Source organism: Rhopilema esculentum, chromosome 6, assembly GCF_057945365.1.
Source record: "Rhopilema esculentum isolate cy_ngs chromosome 6, ASM5794536v1, whole genome shotgun sequence".
NCBI classification, from domain to species: domain Eukaryota; kingdom Metazoa; phylum Cnidaria; class Scyphozoa; order Rhizostomeae; family Rhizostomatidae; genus Rhopilema; species Rhopilema esculentum.
In genome coordinates, this window is record NC_142820.1 from 3,899,996 (window position 1) to 3,914,913 (window position 14,918).

The 14,918-nt window shown below is 36.2% G+C and overlaps 1 protein-coding gene across 1 annotated transcript in view; it reads left to right on the forward strand.

Annotated features, from left to right (window-relative positions):
* Window positions 1-11,657: 11,657 nt before the first annotated feature.
* LOC135685981 (uncharacterized) overlaps window positions 11,658-14,918 on the forward strand; it is a 42,912-nt gene continuing 39,651 nt past the window's right edge. Inside the window, exon 1 of the mRNA XM_065202106.2 lies at window positions 11,658-12,022. Within this exon, the coding sequence (XP_065058178.2) occupies window positions 12,006-12,022 (17 nt within the window). The 5' untranslated portion in view covers window positions 11,658-12,005. The remainder of the gene's footprint in view (window positions 12,023-14,918) is intronic.

The following is a 14,918-nucleotide window of genomic DNA, read 5'->3' on the forward strand; positions in this document are numbered from 1 at the left end:
TCTGTGTGTCAAACTATTCTCGAAACTTCATCAATAATTTCCTCACGTGGACTGACAGTTTGTTCAAGACTTTTCCGAAATGATTTTAATGCTACTTGGCTGTTTTCAAATCCCCAGCAAGCCTGCAATTCTTGGCTCTTCCCTTACAACACCCACATATGAATCACAGTAGAATTTCAATGTGTCCTGTCAGGGGCGGTAGAGCGGATCGACTACTAACAAGGACGAAGCCAAAAACCTTTTTGGTTGGGGTACGGAAATGATTTTGTCGACAAAATGGGCTTGTCTCATTCTCAAAAGGTGTGGTCATAGGATAAATAATAGTATATGTTTTTTTCTTGCGTTTTTACTTCAAAATTCATAATCAAGTGCCATACTTTGAAATTTCAACTGCTGCAGAAATGTTAATACACTGCAACTGTTGCAAAAAAGGTTACAATTAAATTGCAGGGTGAGAATAGTATTTCTTGTTTTGCCCGTCAAAAATCCTTGATATCTTGACGGCCAATTGTTAGGGGGTACAGTGACCCCTACGCCCTTATTTGGTGATGCTCTTGGCCATCAACTAATAACCTGAAGTCCATGGCCCCATGCACAGCAACAATGAAGCCCTAGAAGTTGAACGCTGATCAATGAAAGTTGGTTTTTTTTAAGTTTTGCAAAAATTGTGGAAGCAACAGTATGCTTGAATTCAAGGGTTATAAGCCAATCAAGAAAGATCCTGACAATCGCAAGCCAATCATAAGCACCTTGACACTTGCGAGCAAATTTAATTAAGGATACTACAGAGTATTAAGGAACTGAAAATCGTGAACATATTGGTTTCATGGCAGTTTTTTCGCTGGTTTATGTTCTTCTAAAATAAATGGCACACACAATGATGCACATGCATTTGTCTTGATGTCTTTTACAAGGTGTGCAACTCTTCGTTGTTTTTAATTTCAGGCTATTGTCACCCCTGCATCCATGATGTAGAAAACAATCACATTGATTTAATACTTTGCTTATGCTGCTGTGCAAAAAAATAACTCTGTTTTTAGTTGGATATGATTTATAGACTTCGCACCTATGTTATTTGCATCAAAAAAGGGCGTGGTCCTTGTTGCACACCACACCCTTAAGCACAGCCTATTTTCTCTTACAAGTCAGCAACGGTCAGAATATTTTCTGGATTCGCCGCTGCCTATTTACCCCTTTATCTTCAAGTTGTTGCTCACAAGTATGATTGGCGACAACGGCTTAAACTTCCTTACTGTCTGAAGAAAATGAAAATTTTTACCACTGTTTCCCTGTCGCCTCGCTCTGCATCTCTGCCAGTTAGGTCTTCCATATCTGAAAAATAAACGGGAAATCACTGATGCATCATAAAAGAAAAGAGCTTAGAAGTAGTTTAACTTGACCGTCAAACTAAGGGATCCAACGAGAAGAACATTTTCTGCAATTGAACCCCTTTGCACATACCTTGACACGTTCCATGCTACTTTTGAATTGCCATTAGAATCATTAAGATTAAGGTACTGTAGCTCCAATATAGGTAGTCTGCCTGAGCTGCAGAACGGGTAAAATGGGCTACAGAAGGAACACACTGAGCTGCAGAAGGAACGCAATTAGCTACAGAGAGGCAGCCGAGCTGCAAAAAAAATAGACTGACTAAATGTGCAGGCTTGGTTGCACAAGAACGACAGATTGAGGGACAGATTGAGCTGCAAAAGGGACAGATTGAGCTGCAAGATTCAAAATGAATGTCTATGGAGTGTTTCCTAGTAAGCAGCCAAGCCAATAATATTAAAAGGAAAGGAGGTAAACTTTTGTAGACGATTGATCAACGCCAAACTTAGCCTACGGTCAACGCCAAACTCTAATCAACAGAATAGAAGGAACAATATCTGACAAAATTAATGGTAACAAATGAATCGAGCACGTGCGAGTGCCAACAAGTGTTACAATTGTCAGGGGCGCCTACACTGGGGGCTGGAGGGGCGGCAGCTCTCTTCGAAGAGGGGCAGAGGGGGCAAGAAGTGCCCTGAAATATAAGATAATATTACAGAATCTTATCGATAATTGATAACTACTTTGACAACTCTCGTTATGTTAATTTCCATTAGAAAATATTAGAAAAATTAAAGCACAAAACGCAAAGGTTGAAAAGTTTGTCTGCGACAAGGTGGGCTACAAGAGGGGAAGATAAACAAAAGAATTGTTCCCTCAGAAGTACTCCAGAAACCAAAGAAGAATAAATCGGTAATAAAACTTTGCAGGAAATCAAAATTTTACCACCAGCCCATTTATAACAGCCATGATTTAATATATTGTGTATAGTGACAAAGCCATTCAATACCCATTTTATCTATGGATATTTTTGTCAACATTCTCTCTATGTTTAGAATCATTGATGGTAGAGAAACTCAGCTGTATGGTTGGCACAAATCCATATTAATATTTTATCATGTTACCCCACCCTCGAAAAATTCTACGATTTGCCCTCAGCACTAACACTGCCCCTCCTGCCCTCATCTTGTGCAGGTATCTCTGACAGTTGTTGATAACTACACGCAGTCACCGAATCCATTCATTACGCAGTCAACTTTCTTACTACAGTTGACAACCATTACCTCGTCTTTTGGCCCTTTTTGGATAGGGACTAATTCTAGTGGGGGTAGGGGCTCACCATTGAAATAGCTCGCTCTCAAAGCTTTTTTAAATTATTTAAGATCACTTTAACAAAGGAAAGATGAAAGCAATAACACTGTGTAAATCTGTGCCGTATTTACCATTATCTAAGGTGTGCTTAAGCACAGGACCTCGTTGGCCTGGGGGCCCCATCTTCCTTCTAAATAAATGCATTAAACATAATTCTATAGATTAGATAAGCTTAAGTGCATATCATTTATCTAAAATCAGATTGCTCTACTTAAACTTTTCAGTTAAGACAGGCTAAAAAGCTGCTCCATAAACTTAATTCGACTGCAAACTTAGTTTTCTCAACACGTGTTTCTGCATATGCTTTTCTTTCTACTTACTTTTCTCTCCCCCTCAATCTATTTACATATGTCTTCTGTTCTGTATATGTGTGAATGCATTTCGATAGCATTTGTATAGGTACACTGGTTTTCTTGTGGGCAACACAAATTTCTTATATCTCATCTGAAAAAATCACGTTTTCTAGTAACAGGTTCTTATTGGTTTCAAAGTACATTTCCGACCCAGAGCCCATACAATCTGCTTTTAAATTCAAAACATCATTTTGCGAATCTGATCCCTGATCAATAAGGCATTTGCATTAGTTGAAGATAAGGATATATCACGTAATATGTACATGCTAGACCTATCTTCTTCCGGGTCTAAGGAAGGGCATAGGATTTTAAAGGCAATCTGTCTCGTTGTGGATTGGTTAACGACAACAATATTTGGAACAACAGAACAACAACTGGAACGGCGCTCTGTCATTTTTTTTACAATGCGATAAATTAAAGGGGGACTGGAAACAATAAAAAATCCCTTTGTTCTTATAATCAATCAACGTCGTGACAGATTGCCTTTAACTTTATATATTTTTTTCATAGACAGCATATTAGCAAAGCATGCTATTGCCGAGATTCTTCAAGAAAACGATGTTGATGATTTTTTTAAATTCTTCTTTAATAAATTTGATGGAAATATAAAAATAGCATGGAACGTGCCAAGAAATGTGCAAGGGGATCAATGGCAGACATTTTTTTTCTCATTGGATCCCTTACTTTGACGTTCAAGGCTCCACCAAGAATGGAAATCATGCAAAAAAAGCTATAAAGCAGAAATTGATTTTTCAAAAAGAATTTGGCACGTTACTAATTTCCCATAACTATAATAAGTGTCTGAAACTCTGGTAAAAAATTCATGTAATGCAAGGGTTGAAGTGATTATGAAAAATAAAGACTTTGTAATGCAGTCATTGTTAAATTGCCCTATATCTTGATGCACATGTTATTTTCTCAGACAAATTGTGGCAGCTTGAAATAACATGCATTGAAGTGTTATCGCATGTTTTTGCCTACCTTTTTAAATGTACTCAGCATACAGTCAACTAGTTGTGGGAAAGCCAAGACAAAGATTTGAATGTGTAGGGAGCACTGAACGGTGCATTTGTTATGCGCATTCTGTCTTGCAAAAACAGATCTATTGGTCTTGCTTCGATGCTTGCAACAATTGCTGTCGGGTTTATTTCTTCTTTTCAAGATAAACTTGCATAAAGTGTGTGCTCTTGTTCTCGCTACCATACACTAAAGGCTGAGATTGCAATAACCGAAGATCTTCTATTTTCAATAATTTCATTTTTCTTTAATTTATCCACTAAAGCGTAATCAACTTGAAATTGTCCGGAAACCCATAAGATAATTTCCAGGTTTATCTTAAGTATGAAAGCTCGCACTGAAAACACTGAAAAAGATGTAATCAAACTCCAGCCTGAGAAGTACTCAATACTGATATTTTGGCATTGGGTTAGTGTTCAACGGTCCCAAACACTTTTATTTTTACAAATTTGCGCAAAACCCAATGCTATGACACTTTGATAAGATTTGGTAATCGTTTACTGACATCTAACATACTTACCTCCTTAACATCGTTGAAACCTAAGTAATAATATTGATCTCCAGATAAATACTTATTGCAAAAGGGATTTATATTCACACCCACCTTAAAAGTGCCCCAAATGCTCTATTTAGTACGCGGTAGTCGTTCACAGGCCTCTAACATATTTTGTATTACAACTGCATTGGAGATAAAATCAATCCCTCCTCTTTTTTTAGTTTAAACTGCTAAGTCAAGATACGTCTTCAGTGCTATAACTCATAAAGAAAATAGATTTATTGGGTATTTGAATGAAAGAGAAGAAAATGAAATTTTTACAAAAAGTTGTTAGGAGAATACCATGCTTATAGACAAATGCCAAATAAGCTCCAGGGGGTTCATTCAAAACTCAATGCAAAGGACAGGAGCTTATTCAGGGGCTTATTTAAAACCAGATCTTCTTGAGGATGCCTCAGTTGACACGCAGAATGTATTTATAAAAAAAAAAGATTTCTGGGCCAAACAACTCCATAATGTCCATAACGAACTGGATAAAAGACCCACAAACTTAACAGTAAGAATTTATACACGCTTTCTTATGCAAAAAAATCAACTCATTTGCTTGTGTTGTTAAACTTAAGCCTCATAATAGGGGTACTTAATGACAAAGAGGAGGGGGGAGGGACTTTTTCAAGTGGGCGTATATTTACAAGAGGAATGTAATCAAATCAATTCGGTACATTAATTCTAACCTGAAAATTAGAATGTGCTCGGGATTGGGAGGAAAATGATGATACTGTGAGAAACATACTTTATTAAAACAAATTCAGGATTTTTCCAGGAATCACACAAAGAGTCTAACAAAGAATAAAATCGAATTAAAAATAAATTATAACGTTTGTTGGAACTGGTCAATTTAAAAGTGTTGGCTACAGAAATTTATGATAGGATAAGACCCACGGGTATTCAACGACCACAAATGTATGGCCTCCCTACAATACACAAGCCGAACGTCCCACTTAGACCTATCTTTTCTATGATTGGCTCAGCACAACAAGAACTGGCTAAGTGGCTTTCTGCAGTTTTGGACCCTATTCTTCAAAAATATTCAAAACACTGCACAAAGGATTCTTTTACGTTCGCCGAGTTCATGCAAACCTTGAACATCGAAAGCGAAACATCTTTCATGTGTTCTTCGACATTAGTAGTTTTCATAAATGTCCCTTTGAGTGAGACCATCAAAATATGAGCCGACGCTTTGTACCGGAGCGAGCTTGATAGCCCACCATTCCCAGAGAAAGTATTAATTGAAGTGATTTTCAGCATGTTGGAGACATATACCAACTTCAAAACCGAGGCAGAGTGTGATATTTTTCTAAAACACCTTAATAGCCTACACCCAGCCCTTCAGTTTACGTTTGAAAAGGAAGAAAATTATTCCTTGCCATTTTCAGATGTTTTGGTCTAAAAGTCTAACACTAGATTTCTTATCAGTGTAAATTGCAAGGCTAATTTTACAGGACAATACATAGGCTAAAATTCATTTTTCCCAAAACAACGCAAAGTCAACCTTGTCCAAACCTTAGTACATAGGGCACTGATCGTAATCTAATCTAAACGTAATCTAAACGTGCCCGTAATCTAAACTGCACGCTGAACTGGAAAAACTTAAAACGATCTTTTTGGACAACGGCTATCCAGAAAATGTCATTTTATCTTATACTAAGGAGAAGATCGCTTTTCGGCTGTTCAAAAGTTTGGTCCGCAAAAGTGCCCAGTTTATTTGAAACTACCATGGATTGGTAACACTTCCTTGCGATTCGGGAGTCAGATTAGGCAAGCCATCACAAAATGTTTTTTGCTGTCAATCCTCGTATTGCATACAGCACTAGGAGACCCCTTCCCTTCCATCCATTCAAAAAGGATTGCGTTCCTACCAACCAAAAAAGTTCCGTTATCTATGAATTTGCGTGTCAGTGTGATTCTGGCTACGTAGGACGCACAACCCAAAGATTGGGGGATAGGATAAAACAGCATGCTCCTTCCAACATAAGAAACAAAACTGCCCCTCAAAGAGAACAGCCTCCTCGGTCCTGTACGAGGGGCAATTCACTCTTGCAAAAAGCGTACGAGATTTTCCCTAAAACAAAAGGATTTCTGGGGATTTTCAGATAAAATAATAGGATTTTCACAAAATGTGTACGATATTTTCTTGGGGTGATTTGCTTCTCGGTCTTGTAGGTCTAGAAACACTGTTAAACTGTTAAAACAAGTGATTCTGCCATCGGTCAACATCTTTTAGACAACCCAGATTGTGCCAAACTCTATAATGACAACATGTTTCGGATAATTGGCAGAGCCCGGTCGTCTTTCCATCTAGCAGTTTTGGAATCAATCCTCATACAAACGAAAAAGCCGCCATTGTGTAAACAGAAGGACTTCGTTTGCTCTCCTGGCCAACCTCGTTAATTCTTCTTTAGGCACGCAGCACTGATTGGTCAACTATACCGGTCTTGTGCTTGCGTTTTTCTGATTGGCCTATTTTGATCCACAACTGGGTATATATTTTTCATCTTGTTTTTTTGGGCCCTTATTCTGACGTTTTTTGCTCTGAGGAGTGTCAGACGAAAAAGCTTTTAGCCAATATGATATAAAGCAATTTAAATTTGACTGTGCCTTCTTAGATTGCTATTTCCATTCAATTTTGTAATTAGGCTCTTCAAATAATTTTGTGGATTAAGGGGCTAGGGGTGTTAATTATTCTTGAATGCTCAAAATTCTATACCTCAGCTTCAACCATAATTTTTTAAGAGCAAAACTGTTTGCCCAAAAGGCTGGAGAAAGAATGAGAGCGGTGGTCCACAAACGTTTTGATAAAAAGCCATAGATGCTATTGTTCTTCGGGGGCTGGAGCCCCCCTCTCCAAAATTGTAAAAATCCTTTGCTTCCAATGAGCAATCTCTTTTGTTTCTGTTGTCCTCAAACAATGGGGCCCTCCCAAAAGTTTTATTCTTCCTACGGCACTGATTGATTCGTCGGTCTGTGCACCAATACAATCGCTGCTATATAAGATATTAATTTCTCTAATCCCCCTTTAGGGATATATCCGCTAAACATACCTGTAGTCACAACATATTCAACCAAAGGCCAGAAATTTCTCTACTTACGCTGATACCACCGCCTGCTTAAGATCACATACTGTAAAGATATCAGCTTTCTACATTCTTCGTAAACACCGGTGCCTCTTTGTGACACCTGTTTTCTTTCATAGGTATAATATATAGCACAGTTCACTGGCAAAATACTGTGGGAAAAACGCACAACAGCTTACCCTGAAAATCAGTCTAGTATCCTTCCCCTCCCCCACCTCCCCTATTTGCTATATTCTATGATTCAACACCTAAAGAAAGCTGCAAAATTTGTCTCAGGAACCTGAACATTTTTTTAGAATAAAAAAACTGAACTACTAATAATGTTTTCCATTTCATGTGCAAAAATTTACCAACAATATTGGAAATTTAGGAACAAACTTCACAATTTCTGGCAGGAATTTTAAAGGAACACGATAACTGACATATCAAGCTAAGCATTATAATGGCTTTGAAAAAGCAAACATTCGAGTAAACTAAAGCTTTTCGTCTGACACTCTTCAGAGTTTAAAACGTCAGAACATAGATCGAAAACTCTTCGCTAGGAAATATATATACCCAGTTGTGGATCGAAAAAGGCCAATCAGAAAAGCGAGCACATAACTGTTGAGGTTGACCAATCAGTGCCGCTTACCGATTAAGAATGTTACCTATGAAGTCCTAAGGTGAAAACTAACTCCTTTTGTCTACACAATAGCGGTTTTTCGTACTTATGTAGATAGATTCCAAAACTGCTAGATGGAACGACGATCGTGCTTTCCCAATAGTCCGAAACATGTCACCATTATAATTTTTTGCACAATCTGGGATTTCCAGTAAATGCTGCCCGATAGCAAATCGCAGGTTTTAGTTGTACTTTTAGATCTGCAACACCGAGGTGGCTGTTCTCTTTGGGGATGAGTTTTGCTTCTAATACTAGACGGAACATGTTGTTTATTCTATCCTCCAATCTTTGGGTACCTCTGGGCAGTGGTTTTTGAGAAGCGCAATACGGTTATTTTAAACCGCAGATAAATTTAGCAATTTGCGGCCTCTGACATTATATCAGTACTAAAAATTAGAGCGCAAAGAGGATAAGAATTATGATTCCCAGCACAACAATGTTATGTTTTGCATAGTTGTTAAACTGAATTTGGTGTTGTTGCTGCGCAGTATAACATATTAGCCTTGGCATTAGCTCCTATTGTTCTTAGGGCACATGAACCACCCCCTCCCTAAAAAGCATAATTATTTCTTTCTTCATTCCCTCATATTCTCTGTTGTTCCTATTGTTTAACCCCCCCCCCCCCAAAATAATATCATTCATACGGCATTGAATTAGAAGAATCAGGCAATGATTTGACAGTGGTGTTGACCAAAGGAGACTTTAGAGTTGGGAAAAGTATACATAGGATTACGTATCTCCGTGCACTCATCAAAATGTTGTTGTAAATAGACTGACGAGTCTGCTACTGCAAGACAAATTTGGAGAATATGATATTTGTTTGGTATGTGATGTCAGCGTAAGAATTATTATACAGAACGAGTAAACATTTCTGTTCAAGTATATACCTGTTTGGAGGTATAGTTTTAAACAGGCTAAACTCCATCATTACATTTACAATTAAAAAATAAGATCAACTTTTGCCTCCCTGTTTTGATAGTTTTGGGTATTAATTCTGGGACAAAGGAGCATATTTTGGAGTGAGGGGGAGGCGCTATTGTTTGCTACATCTTTGATACCGCAACCTTGATATCATACTTCTGGAAAAAGTAGGATGGGGGCTTTTCCCTGTATTTGCAAGGTAGCCCCTGTCCAAATTATTATATCTAAACCATTATGCACATATATAACTTAATAGTCTCAAATTAAAGAGGTACAAGGTCCCCAATGCAAGTTTGAAAGTTGGGGGGGGGGCATGAACAGTTTAAAGACTCATAAGAAATGACTTGGCAACAAGCTCTGCCAAAGGTAGGTCGCATATAACGCTTATGTGTTTTGTCCACAAAATAATTGTCTTGGAAGAGGACCAATTCTTTTTTATAAGCTTGCTATTATCCACATTGCTGCAAAGGTATAGTTTTTAGAATTTTAAATGTTGGAGTGCTTTTATCTTTCTCAACCAATCATAAAGAACTAAAAGGTCTTTTGGAGAGTTGTCATTTTTAATGATAATGGCAAGTACAGGGGTGGAAGGATTTTGCAGACACATGGGTAAATATTATTACCCTATTCATAAAATCCAATGATATTTTAAAACCCCACTTTGAAAAAATGAAAAATTGTAGTACTTCAATATTATTTCTACTCGCGTCATACATCCAATTCTTTCTGTTTCGTTATATCAGAATTTTGTATCAGCTTAAATGTAGTTTAGTGAAATCTGTCAGGCTGGTTGAAATCATTATACATCTTTTGAAAATAACTTGTTTATACAATAACAGCTGACTGCAGAAAACTTTAAGTTATTCTATTAAGGCTTGGTGATGATCCATGTTTTTTCTCCAATTTCCATTAATTAATGTTTTAGTGCACCAAGTAAGTTTCTCATTTTGTAATAAATGCCCTTTAGAAAAATTGCCTTGTTGTCGAGAAAAATATCACTACACAATAATATTAATTGTTTTATGCAAAATATATAAATTATACCTCGGTGGAGATCTTCCAAAAAAATTGATACCCCATCAGGATTAGTGGACAAATTATGAAAGCCCAATAAAAAATTCATATCTCTCCAAAAGTTCTTCCATTCCGGTACCCAGCATTAAAAATGAAAACTTTCATAGTGAATTTCTTTTGGTGGGGATTTAGTGGAAAATGGTTATTCGACGAAACTGGGTGAGAAATAATAACATTAAAATGAGCTAATATGCACCTTTGATCATAATGGCTGACGATCTGAACTATGAAACAAGTATGTAGCAAATGAATTAAATCATAGCCTAGCAAGACAACACAAAAGAACAGTTAACGGATATCATTAAAATAACTTTTTAAAACGATTTTGTGCAAAAGAGTACTTACTAGTAACGATTCGCTGAGTATTTAGTGAAGAAACCTTAGAACCTAGTGGGGGACAGGCACCGCAGAGCAGGGGGCTGGGGGGCTAGGGGGGCTTTAGCCACTTTTTGCAAAAAATGCCAAATATTAAGTATCAAACTACCAGAAAAGCCTCTCTTATACGGTTCTGGAAAGAAAAGTTTTTTGCAGCAACATAATAAGTAAGACAGACAAATAATTCTTTAGAAGAATAATCTATCAAAGCTAGCGTCTAGAAGAAGTTCTTTAGGTCCTTACTTACCGACACCTTTAGGTTTTTTTCAAATTAAGATACCAAGACTGAATAGAAATACAAAAAGCTTTGCATGCACAACACTGAAGAATGTTTCTATTAGAATGTTAAATGGCAGAACCGTGAAGATATAAGCTCAAGAAGGCACTGATTCTAATTGAACTTATTCTGTTAGATACATCTTTATTGGTTTGATACTGGGGTGAAAGCATTAATGTTAAAAATTTTCTTCCTGCTTTAGATTTTCATCAACCTCGAAGATGCTTTGAGTTTCAAAGTTAAGTTTTTCTACAAGGAATAATAATCAATTGTCTGTGTTTATCTATTTTGTTCACAAACATTCCAAAGAACGTATTTCTGGGTGGAAAGAATATTTACGTACCTTCGCCGTAAAAATGCTATTTTTTACATATTTAAAAATGCCATTTTTTACATATTACAATATTTATGGCTCCGTGTTGTCAGCCGTACAATGGCCTAAATTGCATCAAGTTATATAATTTAATTGAAAATTTTTTATCACTTGAACCCTGAAACTCTGCTACCACTAGAGCTAAGGCACTGCTAACCTTTACATCAGCGATATCGTTTCGCACTCATGTCTGGGAAAGCCCTTAGGACATTCCCTTCCATTTTCGTTCCTAGCCCCCAATTATTCACATGCGCATGCGTTCTTGTTTTGAATGCGCAGGAAATTTTTACCATTCGACTGTGTTGAAGAAAGTATGGCGGAACAATTTTCAAATTGAAGTAAATACTAAAAACTGACGGATTAATTCAAGTCAAGATGTAACGAATATCTGTCTCCTTCGAAAACTGGTCCTGTTATGGACATCAGCAGTCAGTTGGTTGCTAGAACAATTTCAGAATCGATCGTGGAACACTAAAACTTTGGAAGAAAGCTGGCTAGCTTCGCTTCAGTTTCCTCGAATGTCGTTCATGTCTCTCCTCCATTTTTAATAACGGGGACCAAAGTTACCATTTAGTGGACAAGATATAAAAAACTTGTGAAAGGTGCAGTTGAGAGAAGGCAGATATGTTATCAAATAAGAGGTATGCTCTATTTTCCTTTGCGATTTTGTTTGCTTGTGCTTTGGGGAAACTCTCGAGAATATTATAAAGACAGTATTGTTCGTTTTTGTCCACAAATCAATGCCATATGTATGATGGAGGTCGTTGGGGGTTCATTACTTCCAAGTAGTTGTTTTGTCAGTTCTTTTAACTACTAACATTAATAACGACAGTATGATAATAAAGTTATTTTAGGCTAGTTTGGTACTCGGTCGGATTAAGAATCAGACGGTTTAAACAATTTGGGTAGGAAAAAGTTTTGTTCCGAGGAGATCACGAATGAACGACTTACGAAATTATGAAGTTAATTGAAGGTTCATATGCATAGATAGAATAAATTGAAGATATACGGAACGTCTAATGGAGCAGCACAGATTGATGCGATTATCGATTCGCCATATTTTAGTTTGCGATATTTTGTGTCCCCTACTTCACCTCTCGGCGAGAAACATGGCATCTAAACAAGAAACAGAAGATTGGTTTCGCGGAATCGATTGCCAAAAATGGGAGCGATTAACTCGATCGATTTGTTTAGATAGATCTTGCTGCCCTTATATTAACAGAAACTGCAAAACAACTTGAGTCTATGTGTAAATTTTATTGCAGGAGATCCTTTTTCTATATCCGTGAAAGGTGATCATTTCTTGATGCGGTCCTTTATTTATTATTCTCAAGTGTGCTTTCGACAGGCCAGTGTATGTCTCAGGAATCTTTCTTGTTTTTGTCAACAATTTCATCATATTATTGAATGCTGACGAAATATTTCTTGATACAAAACTTGCATAGGACTATTTTATGGCTGAGTTCTACAAATTGAAAACTGGAATTGCTCTTGAAATCGAGCAAGTTTGGTTTAAACAAATCGTTTTAGACCAACACATCATCTCAACCATAACAGGGCCATTCTGATGTTTCCTTTAATGTTTTCTTGAAATTTCATACTAGACACCAAGAAATGATGTATATTTGAAAAAAAGTTATGATAATTGGGAAATGATTGATTTTGTTGTGCAACAACTTGTAACCTGGCATGAAAGACCCTATGATGTTTAACATAAGTTTTTAGGAACAATACCCAACAGTGATAAGCTTGAAGAAAGTATTTAATTGTCATCTGAGCTTTGTTTATGTTTTATGCCACAGGACTTAAGTATATACCCATCTGAATAACCCTAGTGACACCAGACATGGCAGGTCCCTGAAATAGATGAAATGGAATGGGAAGTCTCAATTTAGTTTTTGTTTGATATATGCTATCAAACCAAAGTTTCTAATTCAAATAAAAAATTTTGCATTTAGATATCCTCCATATCAGCTAGTTATCAATGCACAACAATCTTTAGAGTCTTTTGACCCCCTTACTGGTACCAGCTTAGAATACTTTGATGTTTCACCTTTTCCTTAGTTGCTTTTGCATTTATCTCCTTGAGTCTCCTTATTTCTTTCATACATTCTTCTGGGTATGAATTTTTCACAAAAAATTTTTTAGATTCCAGCTTTTTATTATCTTCTTCATGTCTTAATAAAATAAGATCACAAATTATCAAATTTTAATTGGCACTCCAACCTCACCATGGTCATATTTTACCAAATATGTAATCTCTATTGTTGGATCTGATTGTCTTTTCAGACAAATTGAATTAACCCCTTGAAACTCAAATATATACAGAGTGTCCCATTGACCTTATGTCTAATTCTTTTTGAAAATGCAATTTCTATTATGTTATAACCCTGGCTGTACATATTTCAGGACAACCAACATAGAGTTAATATGGTAATTTATACTCCTATCTTGGATTGTTTTGAAAAACTATAATAATGACTGCAATGGTTTTGATTCCTATTTTTAAATAAATTCTAGTTGAGTCAAACATCAATAGGTTAACTCATATCAATTCTGTTTTTTCCTTTTAACTTTCCTCTCTCTTCTCTTGCTTCCTTTTTTGTCTCTCTCTCAATCTTTTTTTAAACACTTTTTTCCTGTATTTTAAAATTTTTTGGACAATCATATCAGTGGCCTTCTAAGGACTAAGGTTCCATATTCCATTGATTTAGTGGCAAAATGGGCTTATAGTACAAATTAAATGGCAATTGAAGAAAAGGGTAGCAATTCATTAAACTCTAGTTTACTACTCTGTTTGTGTTTTCACAGATGGATGTGTCCCTACTGCAAATGAATTATTGTACTTTTTTATGTATATTTTGTCATTTTGCCTGAGTAATAAGCATATGGTTAGTGATGATTTAGAAAGATATTTGGTAAGACTAACAGAGTTTGCAGTGTGCTAAATCATATATGGGCCTCAATATAAAAACTTTTGTGAATGAGTTGATGAAGGTTTACTAGGATTTTGCTCATTTTTAAATCAAAATAAGTTAAAAGGTTGTCTATAAAGAACTTAAATTATATATACCTCAGTTATGATACAAGGCCTTGATAACACTGTTTTTGGTCACATCAGATTCTTGAAATATTCAAGCACCTCTCAATTAGTGGATCTTTGTCACCATTTAACAAATGATTTTTTTAAGGTTTCTTTGATTAGAATCTAACCTTATTTTATGAAACAGCTGCAGCTTTGCAATTGAGCATACTTTTCAAAAACAAGAAAAATCTAACACACTGTATAGATATAGCTTTTAAAGGAACTTCTTGGAAATTTTCTACAAGAAATTGATCAGTCTTAAAACAGTCCTTCCCACTCCTTAAAACAGTCAGTGCTTAAACCTTTGAAACAGTCAATATTTTTTATCTTTGAGTGTATAGTAATATGAAACAATTGTCTAGGATGAATAAGCAGACTATCAATTACTATGAAAATAGAAACCATATGTTTCATGGTCCTCTACATCTATAAATTTATCTCTTTATGACAGT